This window comes from Neolamprologus brichardi, chromosome 5 (genome assembly GCF_056152115.1).
Source record: "Neolamprologus brichardi isolate AB-2024 chromosome 5, ASM5615211v1, whole genome shotgun sequence".
Lineage (NCBI taxonomy): Eukaryota > Metazoa > Chordata > Actinopteri > Cichliformes > Cichlidae > Neolamprologus > Neolamprologus brichardi.
The window spans coordinates 18,538,734-18,563,739 of record NC_142108.1 but is presented as its reverse complement, the minus strand read 5'-3'; the positions used below and the strand labels follow the sequence as shown (position 1 = coordinate 18,563,739).

The 25,006-nt window shown below is 36.8% G+C and overlaps 2 protein-coding genes across 2 annotated transcripts; both read right to left on the bottom strand.

Moving 5' to 3' along the window:
- Positions 1-1,456: 1,456 nt before the first annotated feature.
- Positions 1,457-24,973, bottom strand: LOC102792625 (taste receptor type 1 member 3-like). The gene is made up of 8 exons (XM_006783234.2): positions 24,771-24,973; positions 24,370-24,670; positions 15,932-16,288; positions 15,419-15,835; positions 15,126-15,329; positions 8,274-8,394; positions 5,256-5,626; positions 1,457-2,059 (listed from the first exon to the last, which is right to left on the bottom strand). Exons 1-8 carry the CDS (start codon positions 24,971-24,973, stop codon positions 1,457-1,459), a joined length of 2,577 nt encoding a protein of 858 aa, XP_006783297.2.
- On the bottom strand, positions 11,180-13,208 carry LOC148102773 (uncharacterized). The gene has a single exon (XM_087840816.1). The coding sequence runs from the start codon at positions 12,883-12,885 to the stop codon at positions 12,193-12,195; it is 693 nt and encodes a 230-aa protein (XP_087696942.1). The 5' UTR covers positions 12,886-13,208; the 3' UTR covers positions 11,180-12,192.
- Positions 24,974-25,006: the final 33 nt, after the last annotated feature.

Below are 25,006 nucleotides of genomic sequence, written 5' to 3'. Positions count from 1 at the left end.
ATTGCATTTTATCAACATGTAACTAGAAGTAAAGGTGGACTTTGCATACTTCGTGTGTGTGTGTGTGTTTGTGTGTGTGTGTGCGCGCCGTGTTGGTGGTATTCATCTTTCCGGAGAATTTTCCAGACATTTGTTTGTGGTTTAAAATTTGTTTCTCTTTGGCATCCATCATCAGATAAGCACTTATTCCTTCCCACCTGCTTACTGAGTTCAACACCTTACCTGTTGATGTTGTTTTTGCTTTTGCTAACTTTAGCCATTTTTGTGGAAATTTATACTTATTTTTTTTCTGTTGCTGATGCCATTTTTAACCAAAGAAATGCATTAATAACTGGTCGCGCTAATATGGGTGATGTTGATAATAACCATTATATTAAGATCTTTTTTCATACATATCACTTTACCTCCCTATTGGCTTCAGATGTTGTTTTGTTTTGTTTTTTGTTTTGCATGCAATGTTGCTCATCCACAAAAGGCAACCGACATAATAGCCCCCACTATAGCTGCAGAATCCTGCAGTGGACATACAACTCAGCCTTCAGTTTAAGAAGTTTTAGCTCATTTTTTTAGGTTTAGAAAAAAATGTATATAAGATATTTGAATTATAAACTCACAGCATGATTTCATTTTTGACATGCCATGATTTCCCAGACTACCTCAGTACAAATTATTGCGAACCACTAGTGTGTTCTTGTTTAAATGACACATTGTGCTGTACTTACATTTGTGCTGAATGTAGACTGCAAGTTTTTTTCTTCTATATTTCAAAGTCAAATATCGCACAATGTAGTTCATACTCCAATATTTAATTTCACAATTTGCAAGTACAAATACGACAAAGAAAAAAAACTGTCAGTTATACAACATGAAATCTGCTGTTAAAAGATTAAAAGCAAATTATAGTCAGTGACTCAATAAGGCTCCAATAAGGCGGACGGGATTATAAGGCGCACTGTCGATGAACGGGTCTGTTTTCATACATAAGGCGCATGGGATTATAAGGCACATTAAGCGAAACAAAACAGTCAGATAAGTCAAACTTCACTCAACTCATTCTTCTTGCTTCCTCCACTTCCGTACCATTGTTTGATTAATGATGAATGCGCCTTATAGTGCGGAAAATATGGTATATTAAAATAACACAGCTCGCAGTTACCTACTTTTAGCTACAGTTTTGTGACTAACATTAATCCAAGCAAAACAATAATCCTGAAAAAGAATAAAATTTCAACTACAAGACTGTATGTTCATAAATAAGCACAAAGCACTCTTTCTGTGTTATGTATATACCTCACATTTTCGAGTAACTCAGAAACAATGCATCATATAATCTAATGTGATGGTACAATTTATAGTATGCTAAGATATGGTATATATAACAACCATTGTCTGTGATGAAAGAATTAAATGTAAGTTTTTCAGATTCTTTGATTTACTTTATAAACAGTTTAATTGTTTATTGTCCTTCCTGTGCTTTTGGATGTGGCTCCTCTTCTGTTTGAGTTGGTGGGACGCCCTCTAAGAAGGTACAGAAGTACTTTGGTGTGTTTAAGTCAGGCTTCCTTAACAACAAATAGCATTTTGGAAAGTAGTAGGCTGCCAACAGTCCAAAGTTGCTTGCCAGGCTGAAATAAACATGGACAATTGACCTGTTCTTGTTAGCTGAACTATTGTTTCCTATGTAGATTGGAATAAAGATCACCCAAATGACACAGTAGATCAGGGTGGAAAAGGTGATGTCCCTGGCTAGATTATACTGATGAAGAGGCTCCACTGCCATGAAGGTGCACATGAAGGATGCAAGGGCCATTGCACCATTGAAACCCTGCATTAAGGCAAATCCAATCAAAGGTGAAACGGGACACGAGAGGAATGATTCTACAAAGTCTATTGTCATATTTGCCACATATCCAGACAATGAAGGTCCTTTTTGAACAAACCAGCCACAGAGACCAGCCTGCACAGCGCAGCAGATCAGCATAAACAGCCAGCTCACAGGGCCTCTTAACAAATGCAGGTGAGAGGCAGCCATCTCTGGGAACTCTGTCACGTAGAGTATCTGTTTAAAAGGTAAGGTTACCATCTTGATTATAATGAATACTTTTTATTTTATCTTACAATAAAGGATTTATTCTGTCCTAAAATTCTAAAGTTTGGCATCAATACATAGAATTCCCATTTAAAAAGCTTCTGAAATTTCTAAAGAAATTGAAACTAGAAAACCTGTCAAGCTGCAATTTACATTTATCTGTCCAAGCAGGTATGTGATCTGATAGAGAGACTATGACAAAACAAATTGAAATCTGAAATACAGACATATTGCACAAAAAAGCTGAATATATTATAACAGAGGTTCTGGGCCAGCATCCAAAATCAAATGTTGCAAATAAGGTACAATTTTTTTTAAGTGTGGATCCTTCATTTAGAAACAAAGAGAAAATTTGAAGTGATTTTGGGGTACATTTCTTGAAATTGTATATATAGAAAAGACAATTCATGTTTTTTTTTTATTAATGTCAGTGTATTATAAATATTAATAGTAGCTGGACAGACACAAACTCAGCTCAAGTATGATTTTGCTGTAATACCAATCTGACCCATCAAGTAGGAGTTTATGAGGCCTCATACACAGCAAATTCAAAAGTGTTAAATGTTTTGGTGTTAGTAGTCTTAGAGTTAATTTTACTCTAAGTAGAGTCACATTCTTTTAATGTAACTCTGAGGTGTAAAATGATAGTAGTTAAAATCGAGTGTTAAAAATCAGTGTTTCCATTTCAAATCTGGAGGTGTTACAATGGAAACATTAACTCTTGACCTCTTAACTCTGAACTCCTACAGGGGCTATGACACCAATAGAGTAAATTCACAGACTCCGCCCCCAGCACGGCTCCAATCGAAGCTGAAGTGAAGCCGTTTCAAAACATTTTGCTCTACATATTTGAGTTGTTTGCCATGCTTGGTAAGTCATGTTTTCAAAGATTGTTTCAATTATTGTTATTAGCTTTTACTTCTGTGGCTCTTTGGAGTTGAGACAAAGCTGTGTGAAAGGCATTAGCCATGTTGCTCGCTGATAGCATAATATTCTGTTTTAGCTAGCTGAAAGGTATTGTTTGCGGGCAAATACCACAGCCTTGAAAAAAAGCTTGCATGTGAATTTTCAGTCAAATTTCTTGGTCAAATACACTTAAAGCAATGTCTAGAATGTGAAATGTTGATATAATGGTGCTACTTGAAGCCTGAAAACGATCTCCCATAAAAAACGAGCAAACAGCAGTAGCAGATGTCCCAAGTCCCGACTGAGTTCTACGTTAGCACTTAGATTCCTCCAGAGTTTTGTGCACACGGTTTAGGTAAAAATGAAAAAGGTTGAGGTTTTACATTTAGTTCAGTATTACCTGTTGTCTGTGTCCTTGTCTTTTGGGAAAATACTAGTAGTAGTAAAAAAATAGTAATGGCTCAAAAAGGATTCCTTTTTTTTTTTTTTTTTTTTTTTACTGTGCTGCAATTGATTTGTGCCATTAATTAGTGTCAACTAATTTTTATTCAATCTCCACATAGGATATGCTTGTGAAGATGGAATATGGGGGAAAGCAGAAGTGCGTTGAAGTTCCACAAAGTGATGAATGAAGGACATGCATATTGTATTTTGTATTTATTGAAATAAGTGATGAGAATGCTGTTATTTGCATTTACCAGCTCACCTATGTCAGACCTTTTGATAAACGAAATTCTAATGAAAGTGAGAACATGTACACTGTTACATCTTTCAGAAAATGTTTTGAAATTGTGGTGCACAGTTCAGAATAAATGTTTTTCAAAAACCATTGCGTCTTTTTAGTAAATGTTTATTTCCAAAAGAAATTTCTAGAAGTTCAGAACAGTAAAATTCCCGCTTTTTAGAATTAATTAGAAGATAACTCTTACGTAGCTAAACTAAAATACTCTTTGAGAGTTAATATATAAACTCTTAACACCAAGTGTCAAATTATCAACTCCAGAGAGATTTGGTGTTTAACACTAAATCAGAGTTAACGTACCAACTCTCCAAAAAGAGTCAAATTAACACTCTCTGGTGTGGACCCATATAGACACTTTAAAAGTGTTGAAATCAAATCTGACAGTGTTAATTTGGACATGCTGGATTTGCTGTGTATTTTCACCACCTTCACTACCTCTATGTCTTGCATCTTCACTTTTTTACCCACCTGCATCTAATTCACACACATATATTCTGATTGTTCCTGTAGACATTTACTTAAAAAACATTGTAAAACCTCTTGTAGACAAACAAACAAAAAAAGCTATCTGGACTCCATGGATAATTTTAGATCAATCTCCAGACTTTCTTTTCTTTAATTTTTTCTTTTATTTATTTATTTATTTATTTATTTTTTAGAAAAGCTTAATCCTAAACAAACCTAATTACATTCACATGCTCAACACACTCTATGACTGTATCCAATATATTAAATCATGGATGTCCCACAACTTCCTTAAGCAAAGTGTAATGTAATGCCTGTCTGAGAAAAGTGTATTAGGTGTGTAGTGAGGGGTTTAACGGCCTTAAAACATCTATAATAATTGTAAAAAGTAAAGCTGGCTATTTTCATTTCACCTATCGTGGATTATTTGTAGAACGTAACACCCACAATAAACGAGGGACCACTGTAAAAGGAGGACCATCATGATAGTGGGCAGGTGTCCATATTGTACGGAAGCGTAGAGCTGCCACCCAGGCAAAAGAAAAATAGTTCTAATAATTATCACGTTCGTACAATATAATTATCACGTTCGTACAATATAATTATCACGTTCGTACAATATAAATATATTGTACGAACGTGATAATTATGTATATTGTAATAACGTAATATTATGTTGTTCAAACGTGAAAGGTATATTGTACAAACATGATAGTATATTGTACAAACAGGAAAAGTATCTTGTTAGAACAATAAACTTTTCACGTTATAACGTGATACACTTGTATTTTTCTTTTGCCTGGGTGGCAGCTCTACGCTTCCGTAATATTGTTATGTCTGATCATTGTATAATGTCTATAAGTGATATTTGTGTAGGTTCTAAGTAATTATTAGAATAACACAATTTCTTAATACAAACAGAAACATTACACACTTTTAATCTGCTTTACAATCCCAGCTTGGAAATTTAAATTTTTTTTCTCTCACTAAAGTTGATTCTGTAGTTTCTCTACACTGCCATCGGGAGGCGGCATTTCACCAGTCTTAACTCACCTGTAGTGAGAATAAAAGGATAATGGAGAGGGTGAGCGTCTGGAAAATGGAGGTGAAAGGCAGCTGAAGACGACACACCACATCCCCTGGCGCCCCCAGGAAAAGCAGCAGACTGAGGCATGCTCCCATCAGGCCGAGCACAGCCACAAAACTGAGGGGACCCCCCGAGGCCGTTACCAGGGGGGTTCCTCGGTGCATCAGGAACATGACACCCACTGACCCCTGACATATCAGCAGGAGCATACCAACCAGCATCATTATCACAGCATCCTGGCTGTGCCACTCAAAAAACCTAAAGATGGGGTCAGTGCAGTTTGTGCTGCGATGCTGGGACCACTGACGGTTGGGACACTTAGTACACTGGGTGTCGTCTGTGAGTGAGAAAACACAAAAATATGGCTTGATTAAAAAATATGGTATTTCATAATAATCAGATTAACTCAATACTGTATTTTATGTATGATTTACTGAATCAGTAAACCTCAAATGTATGGTGTATTGCAAAGAAGCAGTTAAAAAGATCAATATGCCTTTCTCATCTGTGTTTTAAATCTACAGTTATCATTAGTTAATGTTTTAGATTAGGTTTTTACAGGGGCTTTGTGTGGGATTATTTCTTGGTTGCATATTGTGACTCTTTGAAACTACAACTACCACAATATATTAAAAATAGCTGTAGGGGAGACCAGGGATAGTTGTAACGTGGGTCAGTTGTAACACTTCCAATTTTCCAATCAGGGCTAAGTTTCAAATGATGTGACTCATCCTGTGCATGCCCAATTCAGAACTGCTATCACATGTGAAAAATCAGCACATTTTGTCAAACACAGACAATTTAACACGAAAAAAAGTAATTTGTATGCCAAAAAGTAAGTCTTTCTACTTTATTTCAATTTCTAATAGCATTATTTGCTTTGCAGTTAAACTAATCAAACTTAAATTATGTTATTTGTATGTGTACGGGGATATATTCTGTGTAGGTCTTTAGTGCTAATGTTTTAGCCGTTGGCTGTAATGTTAGCTAGTTCATGGCTATAGGAGTCTGGGTCAGTTGTAACAGCAACAGTCTGGGTTAGTTGTAACAATAATGCAGATGTTACAACTTACCACACTATTACTTTAACTTATATTAAACAAGTTGGGGCAACGACATCAGCAGAGAGGTTCACTGGTCGCTTTTGTATATGCGGTTAATGCCATTGGCAACACAATTCCTCCACTGTTTGTGTTCCCACACATACATTATGCAGACCACTGTGTAAGAGATGGACCAGTAGGAAGTACTGGTAGTGGAAATAAATCAGGATGGGTGCAAGAAACAGATTTCCTCATCTTTCTGAAGCACTTTGCAAACCACACCAAGGAAAGCCATGATAAAAAGTAATGGAATTGCGATGCTGGTGAACAACTACATTTTTTCAGCTTCATTGTTATGTTCAAAATTGGTGCAAGAGCTGTAGGTTATAATGCCCACTGAGCCAATGAGGCCAAACTCAAGGAAGACCAACCAAAATTAATGAAATATTCAGTTGCAGAAAATTCCATAATTTGTCTTTTTTGGGGGGTTGGAATATGTTCAAAAGCTAGATTTCTGCATTCTGTCACACACACACACAGCTACATAAATGGCTCTAAGTGCATTCATGTTTTGAATAAACAAAGATTACATGTTAATGTTTTGTCAGTACCCTTATTTCATTGTGTTACATTTCACCCCAGGATATGTTACAACTAACCCAGACTATGGGGTTAATTGTAACATTTCACTCTTTGTGTTTGAGGCCATACCATGCAATGGGTAATTGTGCTGCAGAGAAAATAGCTGCACTATTTAATAGCCGAGACATGTAAATACTTTGCATTACATTTTGAATCCACTACCTTAAAAGAGCTCCAATTTACAGACAGAAATGTCAAAAATGTTACAACTATCCCCGGTCTCCCCTATGTTATTCTATGAACTAGAGATTCTAGACTATAGAATGTTATTAAGGCAGGGAAAGGCTCTTTTTACATTGCCTGGTTTTATGTCATATAAAATTTCCTGCTAGCTTAAAAAAATAAAAAATATACATATAGAAAATTCCCCTCTCGCCCTTACGAGCGGTCTGTATTCTTCAAGCTCATCTACCAGAGGCCTGGGAGCTTGAGGGTCCTGTGCAGCATGTTAGCTGTCCCTAGGACTGTGCTCTTCTAGGCAGAAATCTTGGATGTTTTTCCTGGGATCTGCTGGAGCCACTCGCCTAGCTTGTGGGTCACTGCACCGAGTAGACCAATTACCACTGGGAACACTGTTACCTTAACCCTTCACATTTTCTTCAGCTCTTCTCTGAGCCATTGGTACTTCTCCAGCTTCTTGTGTTCCTTCTTCCTGATGTTGCTGTCATTTGGTATCGCTACGTTGATCACTAGGGCCATCTTCTTCCGCTTGTCTACCACCACTATATCTGGTTGGTTAGCCACCTCCATTTTGTCCGTCTGTATCTGTAAGTCCTACAGCATCTTAGCTCGGTCATTCTTCACCACCCTTGGGGGCGTCTCCCATTTTGACCTTGAGACTTCCAGGCCGTACTCGGCACAGATGTTCCTGTACACTATGCCAGCCACTTGGTTATGATGTTTCATGTATGCCCTGCCCACTAGCATCTTGCACCCTGCTGTTATTTGCTGGATTGTCTCAAGGGCATCTTTACACAGCCTTCACCTGGGCAGCCCATATCACGATAAGTCAGCTTTTATTGATCTTGTACTTAGAGATTGCTCCTAGGCTCCCATGATTACATCATGAATGCCTCTGTGCTGTCTTTCAGTCCAGCTTTGTCAAGCCACTGGTAGAATACACACACACACACACACACACACACACACACACACACACATATATATATATATATATATATATATATATATATATATATATATATATATAACACATAAATCCTTTTTTAATCTCTTGACAAGGATGCAAATAAGCAAATAAGGTCACATATCTCAGATAAGAGTAGACGAACACTTTACCCTTATTTGCCTCGTAGGTGCCTGCCAAACAGTCAATACAGTCAAAGCAGCAGGAATGGAAGCCTTTGACTCTGTGGACCTGGCCTTTACCACAATTTGCTGAACAAGTGGATGTAGGAACCTGCAAAAGTTGTTTTAAAAAAAAGGGAAAGGAAAAAGAGAGAACAAAAAAACACAGTATCTCAAATTCCATGATGATTGGGATAAACTGGATGACAAATCTTTTATATAATATAATGTATTATAAAAGACTTTGACAGACTGGGTCAGCTAAACCCCAGAACCCTGAATTAAATATCAGAAGAAATTGAGTGGACGCAGATGTAAATATTTAAGTTTCATTCATTTCATTTCATTCATTTATTTGTTCATTTCAGGCACAACAAAAATACATATATTAAATATAAAGTGCACAAAAACAAAAAACAAAAAATTTACCTGAAAAGGAGTGGGACGAAGAAAACTTATTAAATCCCACCCCTATACTCACTCATCAACAAAAAACAATAAGCTTCCCACAGCTACGCCCATCGTTGCAACCAAACAAACCATCAACAGCCCCGGGCACATGCAAGCATCTCAATGGCAGCTCGCAACAACAAATAGGACCTTCATAACAGAATACAGAATATATATTAATTATAAATTGCGTTACCACAGGTAACAGGCAATAATAATTACATAGTGACAAACACACATACATATACATACATACATATATATCTACACACACATGTACATACATATGCACACACTTTTTTTTTTTTTTGAATCCATACCAGCAATGGTAAGAGAACAAACATTACAGAGCACACTATAACCATCATTGAGTATACTGTGACCAAACAAACTGTTTGTAGAGGAATTTAAATCTATGAATATTTTTGCATTGTTTCAGTTGTAAACTCAGACTGTTCCAGATTTTCACACCACGTACAGACACACAAAAACCTTTACGGGTTGTTCGAGTTCTGGGTAATTTGAATTCTCCGAAGCCTCTCACATTATAAACCCTTTCTCGAATTTCAAATATAATTTGTAAATTTGCAGGTAGAAGTTTATTAAAGGCTTTGTATAAGATTATGGATGTATTGTAATTAACCAGATCCTGGAATTTAAGTAACTTTGCCTGAAGAAAGAGTTTGTGAGTATGATCTAGATAACCGGCCTTGTGAATAATACGCAGTGCTCGTTTCTGTACTGTGACTAATGGATTAGTTGTATTTTTATATGTGTTTCCCCACACTTCCACACAATATGTAAAATATGGAAGAACCAGGGTACAGTACAGAGTACGAAGTGCATCTTTATCAAGGTATGGTTTCACTTTGTTCAAAACTGCGAGGCTTCTGGAAATTTTGGTTTTTATGTGTCTGACGTGGGGTTTCCATGAAATTTTGTTATCAATTACGACTCCCAAAAATTTGTTTTCACTCACATTATCAATTGGTACACCTTCAATGATAATCGGTAATTCTATATTATATTTTAAATTACCGAAAAACATTGCTTTAGTTTTATTTATATTTAATGATAATTTATTTATATCCATCCATTTTTTTATTAATTTTAGCTCCCTGTTTACGGTCATTACAAGGTCAGTATAATCATCGCTACTGAAAAATATGTTGGTGTCATCTGCGAACAGTATGAGCTTAAGTACTTGAGAAACATCAAAAATATCATTTATGTATACATTGAAAAGTTTTGGTCCCAACACTGACCCTTGGGGAACACCACATGTAATACCAAGTTTCTCTGAATGGTAATGCCCTATGCTAACATATTGTTCCCGACCCGTTAGGTAACTTTTTAACCAGTTACCAGCTTTCCCTCGAATACCATATCTTTCCAATTTATCCAATAAAATTGAGTGATTGATTGTGTCGAAGGCCTTTTTGAGATCAACAAAAATACCAACTGCATATTTATTTTTATCCAGTGCATTAGTAATTTCTTCTACTGCCTCAATTATCGCCATTGAAGTGGTTCTTTGCGTTCTGAAACCATACTGACCAACATTTATTATTTGATGTTTTTCAAGGAATTTTTCTAATCTTGAATTAAAAAGTTTTTCTAAAATTTTTGAGAATTGAGGCAGTAGAGAAATAGGCCTATAATTGGTAAAACTGTGTTTGTCATTACTTTTGTATAGTGGTATTACTTTTGCAATTTTCATTTTTTTTGGAAAACAACCGGACTGAAATGATAAATTACAGACATATGTTAAGGGACTAGCAATATTCAGAATAACCTGTTTAACTACAGACATATTTATGTCATGATAATCCATTGAAGACTTACTTTTACATTTTAGTGTGATATTTATTACTTCTTGCTCATTTGTAGCTGAGAGGAACAGTGAAGAGGGATTTGATTTTATATTACTGATGTTTTCATTTTTTTGACACGGGATGTCCGCTGCTAGTTCAGGGCCAATATTTATAAAAAATTTATTAAACCCATCTACAATGTTACTCATGTTGAGATTTTCACCATTTGCATCAATGAAACATTCAGGATATGATGTTCCAGAAGATCCTTGTTTAATTAAGTTATTTAACACATCCCAAGTTCCTTTTATATTGTTTTTATTTTCATATAATCTTCTTCTATAATAAAGTTGTTTACTCGTTCTTATAATATCAGTCAATTTATTTCTATATGCTTTATATCTTTGTTCCACTTCTTTTGTTTTTACTTTGATGAACTGTTTATACAGATTGTTTTTCTTTTTGCAAGCATTGATAATTCCTTTTGTGAGCCAAGGACTTTTTATCTTTTTTTTCTTTGTCTTGTGTTCATTTACAGGACAATGTTTATTGTACAACATAGTGAAAATATCTAGGAAATTGTCATAAGCCTTGTCCACATCTGACTCTTCATACACTGAACTCCAATCTTGTTGTGCTAAATCGAAATTAAAGGCATGAATTGCTTCTTCATTTATTGTTCGCTTTGCTATCGTAATCTTGGTATCTATTTTTTTTAAATCACAGTCACACAAAGTAAAAACTGGTAAGTGGTCAGTTATGTCACAGACAAGCAGGCCACTATTAATTTGGAAATCCATGACATTAGTAAAAATGTTGTCAATAATAGTGGCGCTATGTGATGTTATTCTGCTTGGCTTTGTTATTGTTGGATATAGTGATAAGCTGTACATCGTGTCAGTAAAGTCATCAATGGCTTTTAACCTTGTTGGGTTTAGCAAATCAATATTAAAATCACCACAGATGAATAGTAATTTTTGGTTCACCGAAGCAAACATTTTTTCTATCCATTCATAAAAAGTGTCAATACTTGAACTGGGTGTCCGATATATGCAACTTATTATAACATTTCTCTTTTTTTCATTCATGATCTCAATAGTCAAACATTCCAAAATTCCATCAATAGCCATAGACATAGTTGTTACAACATTATATTTTATAGAGTTATGAACATATATAGCAACCCCGCCGCCCGCCTTATTTAATCTATTCATGTATTTTAAATCATATCCATTCAAACAGAAATCTATTCCTTTATCAACATTGAACCAAGTTTCAGTGATGGCTATAACACTGAAGGGGCGAGAGAATTGTTGCAAGTAGTCCTTAATGAAATCAAAATTAGAGTACATACTTCTGCTGTTAAAGTGAATTAATGAGAGCTTCCCATCTAGGTTGATTTTTTTTTCATATTGTTCCTGTGTGAAATAATTACAATTTTTAACAAAAGAAGAAAGAAAATTACTTTCAGAATCTATTTCTGGGTCTATTATATTATGCTCCTTATATTCACAATCTAGATCAATTACTTTCTGTTGGAGAATTGATTTCAACGTGTCCATGTCATTTCCTGGTGTAATTAGAGATGTTGGTGTATTTATCATTTGATTGTCATTAGAGTTATATATTACCTCAATACATTAGTGTCAGTTGTACTTGTCCAGATCCTCCATGTTCCTCACTATCAGTACTTTTGCCTCTTCTGGTGTCCCGTTTAGCTTAATGAAAATCTTGCAGTTTGTTACCCATGTATGTTGTATTTTACCGTTCTTCTTCAGTTGCCTTGCCTTCCTCGCGATGTCTGCGTTTTTTCGTGTCAGATGTTCATTAATGAAAACGTCCGTGCCTTTCAGTTTGCGTCCTTGTTTCAGCAGTGCGACCTTGTTCTTCCGATTGACGAATCTCATAATGACGGCCGGCGGTCTGTCACTCCTCCTGGGCAGTGGGTGACATGCTTCTACGTGCTCCAGGTCCATCTCTATCCCCTTGCTTTGGAGGAAGGAGGCCACCTGTTGCTCCACCGAGCGGGTCTCCTCGTCGCTGGGCTCCCCGACGCTCCCGGCCACCGCGCGCGCGTACGAGCGCGGCTTGATTTTTATACCGCTAATGACCACGTCGTTCGTACGGGTGTACTGCTCCAGCTCATCCACCCGCCGCTCGAGATCCATAATTCGTCTGTCCTTCTCGGCATTTTGGAGGCGTAGCTGTTTTACCTCCTCCAAAAGCCCCAGAAGCAGCTCCTGCTGCGCCCTGACTGCGGCCACGTCTCCGCACAATGCTCCGAGGGAGGTTTTAATGTCCTCGACCTCCTCTGGTGTTGGGCCTTTCTTGGGTGGCATACTGTCTTTAGTTTGTGTTACTCGTGAAACTTCAATAAAATATTTGTCTTAACCAGCCATTCCAGTCCAGGGGTCCTTTCTTCTTTTTTTTAACTGGCGAGCTAGCAGCTGCTGGTAACTAATGTTGGCTAATGTTGCTGGTAGCTAATAAAGTTTCTTGACTTCGATGTCCAAAGTTCTTAATTTAAGATATGTTAAATCTCCACCAGCTGTTCTTCAATCCGCACTGAGGTGCAAATCTTGTCAAACTATTTCACTTTACTTACTGAGAATTTTGCAGAAACAAGAAAAGTGCGAGGGAGCGCAGTACCGCGGTTGCTGTCCTCGGCGCCGTTCCCATTCTATTATAGCTTGCTAATAAGGATGAAATAATAAATAACAGAGATAATAATAAGATGGGAAAAGGAAGGTAATAATATAGAAATAGGAAGTTATTTAATTAGCATAATATACAATTACCAAATAATATGGATTATTACTATTACAATGACATGTAATACTACACTGAAATATATGGAATAATACATTGATTAAAAAAAATACTACAACCTGCTAGCAATAAAATACTAACACTTGTGCATTAGAATTTATTTTATTTTATTTTTTTACATATGTGTAATAATGAAAACTCAGGGCTGCAAAATAAAAATGGCTTCTTTCTTTATAATTCTGTCTTTATAATCTATTAAAGCAAACTTCACCATGATAATTACCTTGAAGACTTGTTCATTATTGTGGATGATTTTAACATCCATGTTGATGCAAAAAATGACAGCCTCAACATGGCATTTGATCTGTTATTGGATCAAATGGACTGGCTTCTCTCAAAATATTTATAAGATAAAATCCATAAAAATAGAACATCTTACTCTTCAGCCCTGTAGCCAAGCTGACAAAAATTCAGAGCTCTGTTGATTCAGCCAGTCCGCATCACTGCAGGCGCAGCACCAATTCGCCTGTTGATCTCCCACTTCATTCTCCCTGAACTCTTAAACAAGGCCCCAAGATACTTAAAGTCTTCCACTTGGGGTATGAACTCTTCCCTGAGCCGGAGTGGGTATGCCACCTTTTTCTGGCTTCACACTCCACTGCAAACTGCTCCAGAGTGAGCTAGAGGCAGTCACCTGATGAAGCCAACAGAGTCAGAACACTTGTAAAAAGCAGACATGAGATTCTAACACCATCCAAGTGGAAGTCTTCCGCCACTTGGCTACGCCTGGAAATTCTATCCATAAAAATTATAAACAGAATCGGTAATAAAGGGCAGCCCTGAATTCCGCCAGGGCTGCCCCCTGGAAATGAGTCCGACTTATTCCCAGCTATGTGGACCAAGTTCTTGCAATGGTTGTATAAAGATTAAAGCACTCGTAGCAGTGGGCCAGACACCCCTTACTCCTGAACCACCTCCCACAGGACACTGCGAGGGACAGGGTTGAATGCCTATTCCAAGTCCACAAAACACACTGGTTGGGCAAACTCACATGATCCCACCAGTATCTTCAAAAGACTAAAGAGCCGGTCGAGTGTTCCACAACCGGGATGAAAACCACATTGTTCCTCCTGTATCCGAGCTTGAACTAACAGATGGCAGCACCCTGGCATAGATTTGGCCAGGGAGGCTGAGGAGTGTGATCCCCCTATAGTTGAAGCACGGCCCCCCCGGTCCCCTTTATCAAAAATGGGAACCACCACCCCAGTCTGCCAATCCAAAGGTACCACCCCTGATCTCAATGCAACATTGTATTTCACAATTACATTGACAGCTGCTCTTTGCTAATTCTCTTGAACAGGGGGATCAGGTGTTGAAGAGGAACGCTTTCTTAGTTCATGACACATATGGTTCTCCTACATTTGATATTTGCATCTCTATTTGATACATGTGCTCTTGTTTGACTATAGTTTTTGTTCATGTTTGAGGAGAAACACATTAGGACAACTGTAAATCTGACTTAGTTCTTTGGTTAATCATATAGTTTCGTTATGGAAAAAATAACAGTTGTGGTGTGAAGGTGTGAAAACCGAGATAGACCTACAACATCATGAGCTTAGAGGAACTTAGGGCAAAACTCGTCCACCAGGTCTGCCCGGCATCCTCCCTTGCCACCTGATCAAACTCACCACATTGAAAATTAATGGGTAATAACTTGCTATTTCCAGATTGTTCCCTTCTATTTCCACCGCAATATTACTGAGTTGTGATATAATGTGCAGCCAATATTTTACCTAATTACAAATGTTACCTCTGCTGTATGCCATTCAAAGTGGTTCTTGGAGATGTGCAGTTCTTGCTCAGAATATTCTCCCACAGTTCTGATATCCACTTGAGATGAGTTTGTCCAGACCCACTGAATGACATCGTATCCTATGTTTGGGTTGCCATATTGGTCGAACTCCAGATGTGTGCTATTTATGTTAATAGAAGTCTTCCTTAAAGCTTCCAACAGCTGCAAAATGTAATGATTGTTGGTATTATTGATAAGTTTGATTCTAAATTGTGTACAGTGGTCTTTATAATAGAAAAAAATTTAATCACCTTCCAGGGATAGATTTTGCTTCCAGATCCCCACTGACAGGCAGTTGAATTGCACTCCAGCAGGTTATGCAGTGCCTGTGCTACACTATAGACAGCGGCATACACACTGAAAGCTGATGTCTGCACTGCAGGTGCTTCTACCAGGGTAATATTATCTGGTGACAAATTCCAGCATTGTGGGCAGGGATTGTTAGTATTGTAAAGATTTGTGGCTGGAGTGGATTTCTTTATCCGCTCTTCACTGAGTTTCTTGAAAAGCTCCATTGCATAATCGGTGAACAGGCCGAGGGTGTCTGTTTTGTCAACGAATGCAATGATTGTACCAACTGTTTCAATGTCAGGCAGAGAAGTCACTTGAGCATCGATGGCCCAGCTTGTGCTGCCAATCCATACAGCTGTTAAATTACTCCTGATAACCTGGAATAAATTGGATTTGTTTACTGAACAAACACTAATAGAAATTAATAGAAATGAATACATTTCTGAGTTACTTTAAATCTCTGTTTCACCAACCTCTTTAAAAAAGATTTCACTTTGCTCTGGGAGAGAAAACACCACTACCACTCTGACATTGGTCATTTGGATATTGTGAATGATGGTTTTGACCGTTGGCACAGGGTCAGTGTACACTGGAATCAGGCCCTGATAGGCCACACAAATAGATGTGTTGTCTGCCAATTTGGTGAACATCTGTACACCTTGTTGCCCGTACTCCTCGTCACTGCCCACAATTGCCACCCAGTTCCAGCCAAATTCCTCTATTAGCTTTATTATGACATCCACTTGCAATTTGTCACTGGGCACCGTACGAAAGAATGACGGGTAGGAAACATCATCACTGAATGTGTCACTGGTGGCCCCATAGCTAATCTGGTGTGACAATTAAAAACAGAAAATAAGTGTTAGTTACCTTTGCTTATTGTTGACATATAAGACTTGATATATTTTTATCAATTAAAAAAATGACAATAATATTAATTAAAGACTGATTTTGTTTTTTATGACACATGTGACATAACCATACGGATCAAGATTTCGATTACTGCACATTATTTAATGCATGCATAGCATGCATTCTCAAATATGTGCAGCAAGAGAAAATATCCTGCAAATTATAAGAAATATGTGTATTCAAACCTGTGGCATCAGAAAGAATCCCAGGAGTTTTCCAATGAATGACACCATTTTTGAGGTATAAGGACCAATCACTGCAGCTACGCTGGTCTCATAGGTGGTGTAATTACACCGCACAGATAGTTCTTTGCTGGATTTTTCAGTGAGGAAGGACAGAGTGGGCTTTACAATAATGGCCGACTGGCTGCATGTGTCATAGATTTCATAACCTAACTTGATGCCAGGGAGGAGAGTCTGGTTTCCGTTGATTTCATCCACTGCATATTTCATGGCTATTGCAAGTCCCAGTCCAAGATCATTTACTCTGTTGAGTCCCAATTAGAAAAATATAAAAAAAACTTTTTAGTCAGGGTCAGTATTCACAATGATTTAGAATCTGAAATGTTAGATATAAAAATATATATTAGATTTAAAAAAAACTTGATATAATGAGTATAAGGAAATGTGAAATTTATGCAATAGAGGTGGGAGATCATGTTATAAAAACAATAACAGTAGAATTGTAATCTTTGGAACAATTAAAATGAAGAACAAATATCTATTATAGGAGGCAGCAAATGCATTGATGAGACGTAATATTATATCCAGTCGGAAGTAACTAAATAAAGTACAGAAGGAAATAAATGCAAAACATTAGTTATACAATACAACAATTTTTACATTGGTTAAAACATAGTCAAAAAGAGTGTGCTGTTATCTGTAACGTACGAGGGGAAATTATTACACTGAAAAAACATACGTTGGAGATAATATCAAATACTTGAATGAAAAGAAAATATTTTGGATTTAAAAAGTATATAAATACAATTAATCTATTGCATATAATGCACAACTAACAAAACTCATAACTGAGGAAGCAATTAAATTAGATGTACAAAAGAGTAACAATGATTGTGGGAAATGATGGATACGGTAATGAATGTCTTTACAACACCTTTAAGGATATCTTAAGTTAATTTATGTCCAGAGTTTTGAGTTGATTTTTCAGAAAGAAGAATGCTTGACATGAAATTATTATTATGTTTGTCATACCAAAGCAAGACAAAGACCATATTGAGTGCAGTACTTATTTCTATTTCTTACTTACTTAACACAAATAATGAACAGCAATCACAGAAGACATTTTAAAAAAAATAACCTCACATTTATAAAATTATATACCGTGATACTAGTTTTGATCATTAAGTACCTGTGCTGTTTATAAGTCTGGGGAAACCTGTAGTCAGATAATAAAACATTTCTCCCATGCAAAACATTTTGAACTGAATGTATCATCACCCAATGTAATGCATCCAGGTATTTCCTTACTTGGATTATTGAGCATACATAAAGACAAAACTTCACCAGTATTAATGAATAAGTTGAAAAACATAGAACTTTGCTACTGTTTTTTAAATAATTAATTTATAACAATGACAATTTAAGAAGAGAAAATATATTTCAATGGAAATGCATTCAAAAGTAATACATAAATAAAGCTGAGAAGATAATTCCATTTAAGTGAAAAACATTTGCTGACTTAAAACATGAAGAAGGATTTGTACATTTTATAACATAATGAATAAAGAAGCATATCCACCCAGATTTATAACCAGATATCTTAGATATTGTCTTCTGATACTTTAATTCTTTAGCTATAACAGGACTGGTAAGATTTTGGAAGATCTTCACTGAAATGCATTCCTTTGAAAATACTTCTACTTTTCCCCTCCTGTTAAAAAATAAAGATAGAATCTCAGTTTTTTAAAGAGTCCTTCATAACCATCCTTACCTGTCACAGGTTATCTGGTTTGGCTCTGTTATGTCACTGACGTTGCTGTTGAGGTCGTTAATGGGAAAGAGCCCGCCAAGCATAATGTCCCCAGATAAACTGAAGAGGTTGGCAGAAATGTTGCTGAACCATTCAGGAATACTCTCACTAAAGCTCACTCTAAAGAAACAGCACAAAGCCAGTAGAAGTAAACATAAAGCCATGATGCCAATAAGCAGGAGACTGAACCCAGAAAGTTTCAGTGTGCTTTTATGTCAGTGCATCATGTTTTTATGCAGATGGTTTTATGCAAATTCAGTCCTCATGTCCACCTTCTCCTGACCACCCAACCTGACACTTTAGAGCAAATGGTAAACAAAACAGAAAATTTACATGTGTGGTATGAACAGATATAAAGTTTTTAAAATTATTGAATAAAACCTTTTTCATCATAATGAAAAGACAAAAAGAAAAAATACAAACTCTGGTGTATGAAGATTGAATGGCACAGTCTCATTTAATGACATTAATGGTTTTCACATAATTAGGACACTGCATTTAATTAACATAATGTTAATACTTTGCACATGTTATGCATGTTTGTGTGTATGCTGTGTCAGTTGTGTTCATCTTTCCGGAGAATTTTCCTAACATTTGTTTGTGGCTTGACATTTGCTTCTCTTTGGTGTTTGCCATGAGATGAGCAATTCCTTTCCGCCTACTTACCCAGAGTAATCCTTGCATATCGAATGTTAGTTTTTGGAAGGTTTTCACTTCACTGACTTTACAACACAACTTTTGTGATAAATTATACTTATTTTACCCTATTATTGATGCAATTCTGAGCCACTGAAGAGCATTAATAGCTGTTTGTCCTGAAATTGGTTGATAATAACCTTTATATTGAGATGTGTTTTCATGGAGCTTTGTACTCACCACACTATTGGCTTTGCATGTTTTTGCATCCAATGTTGCTAAAACCAACTGAAATATTAGCTCTCGTGACATCTACATAACTCTGAAGTGCACATGTATTCTCTACAGTTGGGTGAAAAGTTTAATACCCATGATTAGTATATGTAATGTCATGGTAATTTAATGTGTTCTTTAAATTGTTCTTGTGGAATAATTGCATAACATACATGTTAATGACAAAGGAACTCAGTAAGGATCTAAGAAGGAGAATTATACATTTCCACAAATTAGGAAGGTCTCTTGGAGCCATTTCTAAACAAATGCAGATTTCAAAATTGATCAGTTCCACTTTGCCAAAGTCAGAGAGAAGGCTCAAACTGTCAGCCACAGATGGGAGGAAATTGGTTAGGGTATTAAGGAACAACCCAGGAACCACCAAGACTCAAGCCTGCCATGAACTAGAAATTGTTGGAACAGCAGCTTAACTGTCCACAGTGAAATGGGTTTTACAACACCATGGATGGTAAGGGTGCCAACCAAGAAGGGAACCTTTGCTCCAAAACTCACATCTTCATTCTCAAATGAAGTGTATACACATAGAAGCCAAATGCCTTCTGGAGAAAAGGTTTTTGGTCAGACGAGACAAAGATTAACTTATTTAGTCACAATGTCAAGTTGTATTCTTGGAGGAGTAAAGGTGATACTTTCTAACCTAAGAATACTCTGGCAGCTGCTGGTGGTAGCATCGTACTCTTGGGCTGCTTTGCTGACATTTGTATTGGTGCATTGTAGAACATGTATGGAACAATGAAGAAGGAGGACCTCCTCAAATCAATAGCTAAATTGCTGAAACTTGGACACAGTTTAATGTTCCAACAGGAAAATGATCCCAAGCACACATCAAAAGCCCATGCCAGGAAACCAAGCATTTTAAATGAACTCAACTAATTCTGCCAAGGAGAGTGGTCAAATATCCAGGGATATACAACAGCATCATCATGTATTGCCTAACAAACAAAAAACAAAACAAAAAATCAATCAAAAGAGAGCAAAAACACTTGGCTTGCTACAGGTTTATCTTTTCTTGAACTATTCTCAAATGTTAAGCCAGGAGTGTCCGATTTTACTTCATGTACTCAGTTTCATCTGAAATGTTATAGAAAGCAGTTTTTTCTCTTTCTTTTGGTGTCAAGAAGTGCATGCATATTCTAAAACACTCATGATGATGAACAGCCAGTTTTCCACAATATGGCAGGGTCTTTCCATATTTAATAAGTCTGTTATCTTTATTTGTGCTTACAGTTCAGAATCACAAAATCTTCACATGGTGATAAGTTTGTCTTGGTAATAAAAAAAAACCCACAAGAAGGTTTTTTATGATTTGAGCAAGTGGTTAAATCGTTTTCTTATTTAAAATTAGAATTGCCAGTGATTTTACTAAGTTTTATATTTGCAAAGTCAATCATCTGGCCTGTAGTGTATCTGGATCCTGTAAGCCTTGTATTTGCCATTTCAAATATTTTTACATTCATGAATTTATTTATTTATTTATTTTAAATACCACCACCCACCAAAAATAGCTTTAAATACACATCATTGGGTCAATAATTATGATCCACTAATTCCAGCAAATCCATAGTATTCTGAAAAGTGGGATTCTGCATAATGTGTTTACTTTAGGTACTTTGATTATACAACTAAAACAATATCAAGTTACTGTAGTGTGGTTAAACATTTTACATCTGTAAAAAGCCCAGTGTGCAGCTCCACTTTTTGTGTACCAAATCTGTAACAGATCACAGGTACAGATTCACCATCATGTCCAATTTGTTGTATACAAATTGTAAATTAAAACCATTAAAACGTGATGGCCTACAAACATAAGAGGAGAAACACGAGTAAAAGAAAACCACATTAATCATTTCTAGGGTTTAAGTTGGAAACATTCAATATGCATCACTGTAAAACACATTAACCGACATACTATAGAGGAAGATCCTAAAGACAGAAATGAAATGGAGAGCGATTCATAGTAATGTTACTATAAGGAAGAGCTGCATTTTTTAGTCCTGATTCTCTAGTTGACATTTGGAGCATGCAAGGAGGAAGTGGTTTCCAGTTTGCTCCACATAACTAAAGGCATTCTTACGAATCACATTTCACTGAGAAATACTCACAGCAACAGCAGAGAAAGTCAAGGTGCAAAGCAGCTGCTACAAACAGATTATGAAAATGTGTAGTTTTAACAGTCATCTCAATTTATTTCCATTGAATTAAATTTTATTTATACAGCACCAAATCCCAACAATCACCTCAAGGTGCTTTATATTACAATATATATTTTGAGAGCATCTTGCCTCTGGCTGCTCTCTTTCCTTCCTGTAGGGACAACCCACAGGAGTGTACCCTCACCTGTTCCTGCTGAATCACATGTTGGCACACCTGCATTTTATCAGATCATTTCCTGCACATGAAAGAACTGCTTCTCATTCATTCTCGATTCATCACCAGATTGTTATAGTTATCAAAGCGGTAAGAGACTTTGAATGCTCAGATATGCCCCTCACCGATCCAGTCTGCTTTTGCTCAACCACAAAAACATGCATTGCCTGTTGGAAATACTTCTCAGGTAAGAATCCTCTGAAAAGATGTTTACCTGTGACTGATGATTCACTTTTATTTAGCATTAAAACATGTTGAGCACACTTCTGCAAGTTCTTGCATTATATGTGAATAAAACTTCATCAATCATTTTTTCAATGTATCTTTTGACATAAGTAAGCTTGACTTTAGGACAAAGGGTTTGCCGTGGGAATAAAGGAAGTCTGCTACTATCTTGTCATCTTGACGTAAGAAGGTCGGTGTTAGTTTGCTTTTATACAGCTTGTCTGCTCCTGTCTACTTACCCTCACCCTTTCAACACAAGCTGGCATGCAAGGTTTTATCCTCTCTGTGAATGGTCAGGATCTCTTTATTTGCAGAAACATTTAAAGATGCTTACATGTCTCTGACTGGATCTTGTGTGCGGGCGGGTTCAGTATTTGTGCATACAGTGCATGCAAGATTAACATCTTGTTTATGTCAGAGCAGCTTTCTTCCTCAAGCATGAAATCACCTCCTACCTTTTTGTGTTTTGTAGCTAAGGAGACCATTCATGGAGACCATGAATCTACCAGTGCACATGGATGTTACATGAGGATAAGATTTGTGGGTCTGTCAGTAAATCTACAAGATTATATTTGAAGAATATATTAGCAGCTCCCAGCCAGCTTTGACCTACGATGCATGTAATTGAAGCAGCTCTTTTGGTAGAACAGTGTCACATGTTGGTAAACTGCAAATGCTGAGAACAGCACCCTGATCCATCTTTCTTCAAAATCTTTCTGCTTGGCTGGATGCCATTAGAAGTTAGGATGGGAATTGTTTCACACTCTGTGCAACTATGAAAGAGGAGTGGATCCCTACTGTAGTGGTTCAAAAATGTTCTTGACACAAGAAATTTTAAAGGTTTCAAGACCAGGAGAAGACACAAATTAGGAAAGGTATCTGGTGTAAAATTGGTGGCAAAGGTAACATCTGTCTGTTGTGGTGACCCCTTGGGAAGTAAGGGAGCAGCTGAAAGCACCTACAGTTTATGCACTTTAATTTTTGAATCCAACCAACTGGCCACTTCAGGAAGTGCAGGTTTTCTGCACTTCCTGAATGGAATAGGAAAGGATAGCTTTTACTCAAAAAAGCTCACTAACCATTGATATGTTGTCTTTTTTTCTGCTTTCTTTACAACTGTATGCTGGATATGAATTTATATATCTCAGCCACTAGATGTCAGATTTGTATATATTATTGACGTCACCTCAGAAACACTCACACAGTCTGTTTTTTGTCAGTTGGACTTTCAGTAGAAACCTACCTGTATTTATGGCTATCTGCCATAAATACAGTAGTAGCCTGAATTGCAAAAACATGATATGACATGCATTGCTTTGCTGGAAGTCTAGAAGATCTAAGCAGTTGTGTAGGCAGCAGGTACATTGTGTGTCTTTCCTCTGCATCCATGATTTTTCCCACATAGGCAATAATTACACAAACGTTTGGGGTTGTATCAAGTCACAGTTAGGTGGTTAGAAATTCATATTCTACAAAACTAAATAAGAAAGCAACTATATCAGTCATTACAAGGCAAGTTTTGTAGACCTCAGAAGCTGCCATTTTGTGTTTTTACTTAAGTGCATTTGAAGTGATTTGTTGGCAGTATTTTTGAATACACTGAAGTTGTTAATGAGATTTTTTTTTAATGATGTTAATATAAATATAATTTGTACTTTGACAATTTTCATTTCTATACTATGCTGATCTTTTGAAAGTTAAAACCATTATCTTTATGTCTAACCAATTCTGTAGTTTCTGCACACTGCCAATGTGTGGCAGTGTTTCACAACTCTTTCCTCACCTGTAGTGAGATGGAAGCTATAATGGAGAGGGTGACAGTCTGGAAAAAGGAGGTGAAGGGCAGCTGAAGACGACACACCACATCTCCTGGCGCCCCCAGAAAAAGCAGCAGACTGAGACAGGCTCCCATCAGTGCAGTTTGTGCTGCGATGTTGGGACCACTGACGGTTGGGACACTTAGTACACTGGGTGTTGTCTGTGAGTGAGAAAGCACAAAAAACACACACAGCTCCTCTGTTAATCAAGAGCATAGATAGGACTCATAGGAATGTAACTTAATGTGTTTAGTTGAATACTTTATTATTACTTCATTTAAGTACTTAATTTGAAGTACTTGTACTTTATTTAAGCCTTTTTATGTTATGCTACTTCTGCTTCTACTCCACTATTATTTACAAATATTGCACTTTCTACTTCCTACTAGGTCAGGTTAGGCGCTATATAAATCCAATCCATTATAAAAAACTAAAAATTAGCATTGTTTACCTGTATTCACTGTTGACATACTGGATAATACTTAATATATCATGGTAAAAAATGTTAAATTAACTAAACAGGAAAGAAAGAATTTTCTGTGATATAACCTGGTACAAATCCTTAAATCTACCTGTAAGAGTTACTTTTACATTTGAAATATTCATTGTCAAATCTTTACATTAATACAAACTATGCTGCAAATCTTAAGATGTATGTATATTCAAACCTGTGGCATCAAAAAGAATCCCAGGAGTTTTCGAATGACTGACACCATTTCTGAGACATAAGGACCAATCACTGCAGCTACGCTGGTCTCATAGTCGGTGTAATTACACTGCACAGGTAGCTCTTGGTTGGATTTTGCAGTGAGAAAGGACAGAGTGGTCTTTATAATGACTGATGCTTGTGTGCATGTGTCATAGATTTCATAACCTAACTTGATGCCAGGGAGGAGAGTCTGATTTCCGTTGATTTCATCCACTGCGTATTTCATGGCTATAGCAAGTCCCAGTCCAAGATCATTCAAACTGTTCAGCCACAAGCAGAAAACGGCAGAAGTCATGGTAAGTTAGGGTTAGCGTACACTGTCATTTATATATGTGATGAATTTTTCTTAACCATCCTTACCTTTCAAAGCTTATCTGGTTGGGCTCTGTTATGTCACTGAGGCTGCTGGTGACATCGTTAATGGGAAAGAGCCCTCCGAGCATAATGTCCCCAGACAAACTGAAGAGGTTGGTAGAAATGTTGCTGACCCATTCAGGGAAACTCTCACTGCAGCTCAGTCTAAAGAAACAGCACAAAACCAGCAGAGTGAAACGTGAAGCCATGATCCCAATAAATGTTAGACTGAAGGCACAGTA